We start from the raw sequence: 10,279 nt of genomic DNA on the forward strand, positions 1-10,279 counted from the left end.
CAGATTCCACTAAAGGTGTGTGTCCTTCCACCGTCCGAGCTTTGTCTCCCACGTCCGGATTCAAAGGCTCTTAACGTACGCAAAAGCCAAACTGACACGGTACATAGTCCATCGCTGAACCATAAAAACCTTTTTGAATGCATTATGGGGTCATGCATTTATCGATCTAAAGCTTTTAGACCAAAAGTTGCCCTTTCAACCTGCCTCAAACTTGCCATTGGAGATAAATGTTCTCGGTATGCCTCTTTCTCCCTGTTTTTATGACTTAAATGCTATGATCCATTTTCATGTTCTTCCCAGCAGTCTCGAGGTGATATTCACCTGTAATTAATGCCACGCTCGACTGAATACTAGGACTCTCATTTGAAATTCAGGCCTCCGAGCATTGGTGACTTATAGTGTGAGACGGCACCATAAAATGTTCAATTTAACAATTATGTGCATTTATATCTGCAGCACCTGACCGTAATACACCCAGAGTCTTTGTTGTCTTTGGGGTAGCTGCGGGAATCTTAATCACCTGAATATATGAATTATAATAAATGGGAACTTGTCTTTTATAAAACCTATGACATTTTCCATGCCGGATCAGCCACATGCATGTGACTCAGAGGGGTAATGAGCATTAATTGTGTGTTTGTGCAATTCCAGAACAATGGTTGTGCCAAAAGGTGGCATTCATGGGAGGCGCTGTGGTGAGTTATTTTGGTTGGCCATTCACATGTGAGAGGTGAGGCATGGATCAATCATTGAAAATCACACTACGTCGTCTCCCTTCGTACATCACTCCTCGGTTCATGCTCCTGGACTCCTCTTCAAAGGTAAGAGCCCTGTATCAATGCTTTTTTATCATGTCTAACAGTCTGCCGTTGAAATCAAAGGTCCACTTCAGAGGTCTTTTAAGTTAGAGAGCAAAGAGTGGTTGAAGAGTCTTTTGATTTGAGCAAATGGAAGGGTTGTTCACTTCCTTTGCTTGAATTTTTGTTTATTTGTGCATGTTTTTCAGCATGATTAATGACACTAGGGCATGCCGTCTAATAGTGTGGGATATTGTGAGGTGAATGACAGGGTGTCTGGAATATGACTGGAACGACATTCTGGATGGACTTAGTTGGTTGTAACAGTATATTTACAGATGATGTTGCCAGTGTATTGGATATAGGCCTATGTATCATCCCATATTGCTTTTTCAAAATTTAGACCATTAACAATAAGGGGTCATGATTTGTCATCACATTTTTTCTTTTGTCAAATCAACTTCAATAATTAATGTGGTTCAGATAACACAATATTTTGAGTTTCTGTAGATTAAATCAATCGCCTTCATTGTATGAACTCAATTTTTTAATTTCAATGAACTCAAGATTTTAAGGCAACCAGGTAACTTACTTTAAGTTAAACCAACAATTCTTCTTTACAGTGTAGGAACATATTATGGCTTTTTTTTTTTTTTTAAGTTTAGTTTTGACCTGCAAATTGTAGTTCTGCAGGTATTTTCACACTTGTAGTGATACATTTAGTCCTGGTTCGCTTAGCGTTCACACTGTCATTTTTACCACCGAACCTAAAGATACAAAACAAAAAAAACGGCTTTTATGACATATTTTGCGACAGAACTATCCAAAACAATGCTGTGTGCTGGGCTAAATGCATTCGCTGTATGTGCATACATATATGATGGAGCTGACAACTCATGAAGAGCTTATAAAATGTGTAAAGGAGTCAAAACAGCGGCAGGAATCTCTCCGTCACATTTACAAACTAAGATTTGCTGCGGGGAGATGCCTGTACCGAACTGTGATGGGCAACATCGTAAGTATGACGAGAAAAAAACAGGTATCCTTGAGCATTCTGTCCTTTTTAGGGTCGCATCTTGTGACATCACTTCCTGTTTTTGGTTCATTTACATGTCTTTGGTCCGCGTTGCATTCATATTTTAAACCGCACCAGAGTTAGTTTGAAAGCGCGTCTTGGTCCACTTGTTTGGTGCGCACCAAGGTTCAGATGGGTTCACATGATTCAAATGAACTGCACAGAGTTCGTTTTAATCAAACCAGTGTGAACACATCCTAAAATGAAGTTCTAGGGAGTAAAAATGTTTTTTTTTTTCTTTCAAAATGCAATTTTGAAGTACTGTTTACCCCTGTGTATTGTCATACATAAGTCCTCTAGAATGTCAAACATGAAGGTCAATGACTCGATTGCCTCTTGCCAAAGTCATGCCAGTTATATCAAGGACATTAACTTTAGCAGGACCAAAGCCAAAACAGAGCAGATGCCAACAATCTGTTGAGTATTTGTCATTTACAACCAATAAGTGACCTCAGATTTTTCACTTTGATAGACAATAAAGTGTTCAGGTACAGGACCTTGTGAGTTTGTAAAGTTGCGCAAGATTTACTTACTCACTAAATGACAGTTTTCAGACACTGTGGCATCAATATCTCCCATCATAGGGTTGAATTCACACATAGAGTGTTTTGTCTGCACTTTTTATCCACACGCATTCCGCCTCTAAATTTCATCCCTCAACACCATTTTCCCAGAAGAACCCCATTAACCCCTGCTCAGAGTCATCCTGCTCGCTGCGCAGTGTTCAATGAGACAGTCAAGGTCACTGTTTTCTCCACGGGGCCAAAATGTCAGGACCCCGATCTCTTTGAACCACAAGCTGTAATGAATGTATCTTTGAAGATACTGAGAAAATCGCTGATGTGCACAGAGAGATGGTTTGTTATATTGGTGGAGTAAAGGTCACGGTTCTTCCGTGTTTGAGTCACAGTGATGACCGGTATTAAAGCGAAACCCAATGTCCGGTAAGCTGTGTACTGTGTACCGTCTGCATATTGGAATTGCATTAGTGGATCTGTAGCTTTTGATGTCAAAGGACAGCAGGCTTTGTTTAATGCATTTAAACACGCTTTTTTAGGAGCAACTCTTGACTCCGGCGTCACTCTTAATCCAGTTGACAGTTGTTTGGCATTTGACTAGTGATGCCTGACGTGTGCAGATATGAATGGTGAAGTGCTGAATAGTGACCACAATTATTTTGGCTCTCTTTCAGGTCACATAGTGTATTTCAGACATGTCTGAGGGGTAAGTGTTATCTTTATTAGGCTATTGACCCTGTCAATGTCATATTCATCCAAAACTTATTTACATCAGGTTATGATTTTAAACTGTGAGTTAATATTTTCTTTGCTAGATATATCCCAGTTATAAATCTTTCTAGTTAACAACTTTCTAGTCTTTCTTAACCTCATAAATAATATATCTAATACACATTTCTGAAGTATTACATTTATTATTTATTTCAGTACTGTTTGTTCTTGCTTATTTTGGTAATTTCCTAAAATAAAATAAAATAAAATAATAATATTTTATTTTATTTTAAATAAAATAAAATAAAATAAAATAAAATAAAAAACCATAATAACGCCCTGGTAAGATCTAGAGTCAATTTTACACAAGCAGACAACACATTTTTCTGTAAAATATACAGATCTTGTTGCTCTTTAATATATATATATATTTTTTTTTTGTATGCAATGATATATGCATATATGTCTTCACAGACCGGTAAGTGAATTACCACCACATTTGTTATGAGGGTTTTGTAATGTCTCGCCTTGCTACTGATTGTTTCCCTTTTAATAGTTTTCAAGATGATTAACAGATGAAAGTAGCAGTGCACGTGGTGGTGTCTCTATATATTAAAGTCCAGTGAATGTTGGAATCAATGACCCTAATCCAGCTCTAAATGGTTTTTAGTCGCTCAGTAATTCTGTAAGGACACTGAACAGCATGTTAAAAACTAATCTGCACTGTAAGTTTGCTCTGGTCTGCTTAAACCTACACTGTGCCACTGAGCCCTCGGTTTGGCAGTTCAGACAATAATCAGGTCAGGCAGTTAATGCATGCACCACAGCGTGTGTAGATTAGATCCAATCACAGGATTGTTTTAACAGGACCGCAGACTATAAAGACCTTGGCTTAACTCTTTTTTGTTCTTGCAGAAAAAGGCCAAATCCAAGTTCTCTGCAACACGCAGACTTCTGCTAAAGGTGGGTCAGAAACAAAGTGGAACATTTCAAGTATGCTGACACACACACACGCACCACACATACATGTTGGGTTTCCATCTTCATGGGGACTTTCCATAAATATAATGATACAGATAGACATAATTTTATACTCTACAAACTATATATTCTATCCCCTAAACCTACGCATCACAAAAAAAATTCAGCATTTTTACATTTTCAAAAAACTTAGTATGATTTATAAGCTGTTTTCCTCATGGGGACCAAAAGGATATATATATATATATATATATATATATATATAAAATAAATTAATATTTTTTGAATTTTCTCCAACATACATGGAAGTAAATGGAGAAAATTCAAAACCATGATATTACGATGATATTACATGTTATTACATTGTATACACAATTATATAGGCCTATATGTAATTATATGTGTCCATTTTATTTATTTTATTATATGTGTGTATATAATTATATATATCATTGTTAAATATAGAAGTGAACGGCTGGGTTCGATCCCAGGGAACACATGTGCTCATTAAGTGTATATGCACTATAAATCACTAAGGGTAGGTTTAGGGGTGGGGTGGGTGTAGTCGTTAATAAAAAAATGAGTTTTGCTAAATGGAAATAGGACAAATGGTGTAAAAACTCTACACATTGCATTTAAATGAACACGCATTTTGATTGGTAATGACAATTATACGTCATTTCATGATGACAAACGTAACACGACACTGTCATTATTTTTACGCCAGCTAGAGGGCGCATGACTTTAAAACGTAAATATAGGTCGTAATAAGGTGCTTGAAAAAACGACCTATAGGGTCTTTTTTTTTTTGGAGGACAGTCTGATATATATATATATATATGTGTGTGTGTGTGTATGTGTGTGTGTCCTCTACTATCTACTACTCAGATAGGCAACTGTATTCAGCACTGGTTTTATGTGTGTTTTTGTGCTATCACCTGATTTGCATTAATGAACTGGGTGCTAAAATAACACTGGGAGCATGTGCAAATGAACAGCACTATGAGTGGATAAAGTGAATGTTGTATTTTGTACTAACGTGACACCTCTCTCACCTTTTCGTCACCTGACCCTCAGAGCAAACTGCTGAGAAAGGCAGAAAGCTTGCTGGTGAAAGAAAAAGAGCAGAAAGATTTGGAGCGAGAAAACACCCTGAGGGAGAGAGCGCCGCCCCTCAACCTCTCCGGCCTGTCTATCCAAGAACTGCAGGTGCAAAACTTTACTATGTCAGATATTTACATTGAGAGCTTTTACTGCGGCCAGATGACTGTGTCCAGAATATCTTTCAACATATTATAAGCACGGTGTTCATGGTGTTTACATTAGCCATTTGAGTTTATGTATCATCATCTGTCTTTGCAGGAGCTTTGTAGAGATTTGCACCACAAGATTGACGTTGTGGATGAAGCGCGATATGACCTTAATATAAAAGTTGCCAGAAATGATGCAGAGGTAGGCTATGTAAATGGGGAATATACATATACATATGTTTGGGATCGGTATGATTTTTTAAAATGTTTTAAAGAAGTCTCTTATGGTCAACATGGCTGCATTTATTTGATCAAAAATACAGTAAAAACAGAAATTTATTCATTTTAAAATGTAATTTATTACTGCTGAATTTTCAGCATCTTTACTCCGGTCTTCAGTGTCACATGATCCATTGTGCGGCGTTTACAACAGTTGAGTGAGTGGATCAGGTAGTCCGAGCTGGTGTGAATAAGTGGAGGCGGGGACTAATTTGCATATTCATGAATGCATATATACTAAATTAAGCTAGGGTGTAGCGTTACATTCAAGGTATTTTAAGGCATGAAGAAATTATGGTCCCACTTTATATTAGGTGTCCTTAACTACTATGTACTAACATATAAATTAATCATTTGATTAGATACAATGCACTTATTATGCACAAACATGTTTTACACTGTACTTATTTTTTTGATACATAGTAGTTAAAGCCACCTAATATAAAGTTTGACCGAAATTATTTTCACAGGGGGAAAAAAAAGTTTAAATATGTAATTTTGATTATCAATAATTAGTTTATTATAAACCACTTTACAGACCTATTAACGAAAACCTGATATATTTATTTGTTACCAGATTCTCTCATTAACCCAGAAGATCTATGAACTGAAGGGAAAAATGAAGCGACCGAACCTTAAAAGGGTGAAGAAGTCGGCAGACGCCATGCTGGGATCGCTGGACTCCAGAGTCATGAAAGCTGACTTCAAAGCGAACCTCAAAACAGTTAAAAAAGAAGAAGAAAAGGTAACACTCCATATAACAAGTGTACTCGAGACACCAGAAGCCCGTCTGGCTGCTTGTACAGGCTGTGCTTTCAGCTCATTTGCTCGGATGTGCTGTATCTAAAAAGACGGGTTATTTTAGAAATCAAGTGATTTCTTTAAAGGCCTATTGGTGGTGAAATGTTGGCATTTAAACCGCACTGTCTGTCTGTCTGACGAGTATTGCCACGGTCCGCCGTGCCTGTGCAACCATTTGAGTTGCTCTCATCTCTGTCTTTCTGTCTAACTGAAGCATTTTCTCTCCATCAGAAGGAGGAGGTCACGGACTGGAGGAAAAACGTGGAGGCCATGTCAGGCATGGAAGGCAGAAAGAAGCTTTTCAACGCCGGACAGTAGCCGAAAAAAGGCTGCGAAGGATAAAGGGGCATCTTGACACAAAGCTCATGTTGTTTGTTTGAATTTTAATCAACATTATTTTATGGTAAATTATTCATTTATTTGGTCAGCCAGCTGTGGCTTGCACGCGATATTAAATTGTGATTTGCTGCGATTAAAATGTGCGAGCACTGTCCGTAGAGAGGGATTCGATAATAGAACAACCTCATATTCATATCATATCATATCAACTGTGTAAATATTTGCTTCGTATTCTGTGTTGATTGAAACCAATAAGGCTACTGTTTACCCTTGGTTGAAGAGCATGATTATTTTATTACCTGTTTGTAGTTTACAAACAGAAAATAGTTTAATTTTTAATAAAAGCTTTTTGAGTGAATTAGGAAGTTGGAGTTCTTCATTAAAAGATCAAACATTTGATTAAAACACGCTTTAATGTCAATGCCACAGGAACTGCATGTTAAATACCCAGTTATAAGCAGTTTTAGCTGTTGACCTACAGATGGCGCTCTGCATTTCTATTACATTGACTGAACTGGCATTCTATCAACACCAGGGGGCGACAAAGTCACACAAACCTCTCAGCAGGCCTCAAGTAGAGCCTTAAATAAGACGTGATCGTCACAACAATAAGTGAATAACAATGGAGAAGATATGCATCAACTGGTTTGCATCTGAAATATGACATTTTGTCTGTGGACAGGTTTAGTGTTGTTTAGAAAAGGAAGTACAGGGAGGTGAAGGAAAGGAATTTGGGTGGCACTCTATCCTCTATTACCAGACAGATGGCAAACTGGCAGATATGCCATCAGTCATTAAGACCTGAGTCAGCACAACCACTTCAGCACAGCGAAAAGCTTTAGGTCAAAGCAGACTTTTTAAATCACCAGAAGAAAATACATCTGTGAATTCAGCTAAAATAAACCAGTGAATCATTAGGTTTTGGGATAAATGTTTTTGTGTATGTGGATATGAGCAGTTGACATGATAAAACTGTGGCTATACTTCACCTAACACTAGTTTAAATATTTTTAATTAGTGGTAACACTTTACAATAAGGTTTTATTGGTTAAAGTTAGAGTAGGCAACTTCAGAGAGGCTAGCATTAGCAAGCTAGCTTTGAAAACATTAGGGCTGCATCTGAAACCTAGGCAGCTGACTTGTTGCCTTGTTGCCTTATCAGGCAATGACTTGTAAGGCAGCGTTTGTTACCATGACCTCACGAAACTGATTTTAGACAGACTTCTCAGGCAGCGTAACAGTTTAATGATGTAGAGCAGTGGTTTTAAAACCTGTCCTGGAGGCACCCCAGCCCTGCATATTTTGTATGTCTCCCTTATCAGACACACGTAATTTAGTTCTTGCAGTCTCTACTAATGAGTTGAATCAGGTGTGATAAATGAGGGAGACACAAAATGTGCAGGTCTGGGGTGCCTCCAGGACAGGTTTGAAAACCACTGATAGCGCGAGCTTTGGTGAGAACTAAACAAAGATTTAATTACTACAGTAGTAATTTCTTGCTAAAAATGACGGTCAAAAATGTACATTTACACACAAACTGACCAGCAAACTCAACTTTCGGACGCCATCTTTATATTTTTAGCTCAACTGTCACAGAATGGAACGCACAGGATTGTGGGATATAGGCAGCGAAGGATACATCTATGCTGCCTTCAAAAATCGATCAGATGAAGGTATCTCAGGAAACAGGAAGTGAAGCTAACATTGGATTCCTACCTTGAAATGTGTCCTGCGAAGGCAGCATTTTCCAGTTTTTGGACGCAGCCTAGATTCCGCCTTCCCTTCAGAGTGCTCTCCAAAGCCACGCCTCCTCCAAAACACATGAACGCGCACAGCCAGAGCAGAGTCTGCAAAGTGTCACGAGAAGCAGCGTGAGAGGACTGAATGCAATGTTTGGATGAGAATTTTTTGGTCCTGAGACTCAGAAGATATATGTAGTCCTACATTTTTTTTTAATATTTAGAATGCGATCAGGATGTGAAGAGAGTTTCAACCAGTATACAGTATAAAAAGTGTTTATGAAAAACATTGCCTAACCTTAACATTAGTTTTCTATTTGTCCAAACATATAAAAAAGGAAAAAATGCCATCTAAAGGCTTTTCAAGTGGATCAAAGTTATTTTGAAACCTTAAAGTATGCAGTATCTTTTTACTATCCTATTAATGCAGGTTTCTCATTTTTATGATTAGCAGATGGATTTGGTTTAGATTGGATACAGATGCCGTCTCTTTGGCAATGTTAGACACACATTGTTCTTCCTCCCTTAAAAAATGACTTCCAAAGGTTCATTGTATCCCGCCGCACTTATTAATGCCAGGAAGGTTTAGGATCAATGTGAGAGAGGTTGAGATCGAGAATTATCAGTTTGTTCTGTAACGTCTTCAGTTCACTGAATGTGCTGAAGCTGATAACAAAGATGCTTCATTCTTGTATATTAAAATAAACAGGTCACACCTTGTGTTGTTCATTAATTACAGCCGAAATTGTAATTATAGTCCATATGAATCTGTGTCTTTTACTTGGTTGCAGTTCAAATTCTCAGTACCCACAATTATAAGGCCATTGGAGATGGATTTTGATATTGGCACCCCGGGGTTCACCTACACTTATCTGTGATGTTAAACTCTCAATGCTTCAGATGTCCTTGTTAAAACAAGTTCATGTACTCCCATAGAGAGAGGCAATCTTGAGATATTACCCTCTCTTAAGAGCACAGAGCAAGTTAAGGCAAGCGGCTAATATTTTCAGGAACTCATAGGCTATTTAATATCTGAGGTTATCTGAGGTCTTTCATTGATGTTATAAACCAAAGCACATTATAAAAGTAAACATCTGAGATCCTCAGGCAAATATAGTCCAGGCAAAACCCTCAGATCAAAAGACCAAAACGTCTGGCAAACTTCTCCTGTGTAACCAAATTACAGGCAAAACGATCGACATTTGACTGCTCTCGGTTTCCAATTCGTGGGAAAATACTAGGAGATATTTTGAGGTGAAGCACTTTGAGCACTTCTGTTTCACGAGAGTCATACATGTAGAACAAATAAATCCTCATTTTCCTACAATGGTGTTTGCTTGATTCATTTGCCAGAGTTCAAGACTTCAATTTTCAGCCATTCTTTTTAATATTGCCAAGACACACACACACATTGACCTCAGGTCTAATACTCTGGTCTGATTCTCACACAATACACTCACACATTTTTGCGCAAAACACCCTCAGTATAGAGACATGAAAAAGCCAAATCTATATTCAGTGCTGTAATTAGGTTATCATGTTTATTTTATTGAGGTTATCAATAATATCCTCAACAAATAATTAATTATTATCATTATAAAAAGTTCAAGTAACACAAAAGTGTCAAGTCTATATTTCAGAATGTACGAGGCTCTAGAATACGTGATTCTGAATGGTCAAACGCACCGCTGGCGGCACTACTTTCGTGTCTCATCAATCTCTCGTTTCACGAAAAACCGGTGGCATATTACGCCTCAGTTAACTATTGTATTAACAATGACCTAATATA

At 37.7% G+C, this 10,279-nt stretch overlaps 1 protein-coding gene across 1 annotated transcript; it reads left to right on the forward strand.

Moving 5' to 3' along the window:
- Nucleotides 1-733: 733 nt before the first annotated feature.
- tnni4a (troponin I4a) lies at nucleotides 734-7,109 on the forward strand. The gene is made up of 6 exons (XM_051889936.1): nucleotides 734-821; nucleotides 4,017-4,064; nucleotides 5,160-5,291; nucleotides 5,445-5,534; nucleotides 6,189-6,356; nucleotides 6,644-7,109. Exons 1-6 carry the CDS (start codon nucleotides 738-740, stop codon nucleotides 6,728-6,730), a joined length of 609 nt encoding a protein of 202 aa, XP_051745896.1. The 5' UTR covers nucleotides 734-737; the 3' UTR covers nucleotides 6,731-7,109.
- Nucleotides 7,110-10,279: the final 3,170 nt, after the last annotated feature.

Source organism: Ctenopharyngodon idella, chromosome 4 (genome assembly GCF_019924925.1).
Source record: "Ctenopharyngodon idella isolate HZGC_01 chromosome 4, HZGC01, whole genome shotgun sequence".
Classification (NCBI taxonomy): Eukaryota; Metazoa; Chordata; class Actinopteri; order Cypriniformes; family Xenocyprididae; genus Ctenopharyngodon; species Ctenopharyngodon idella.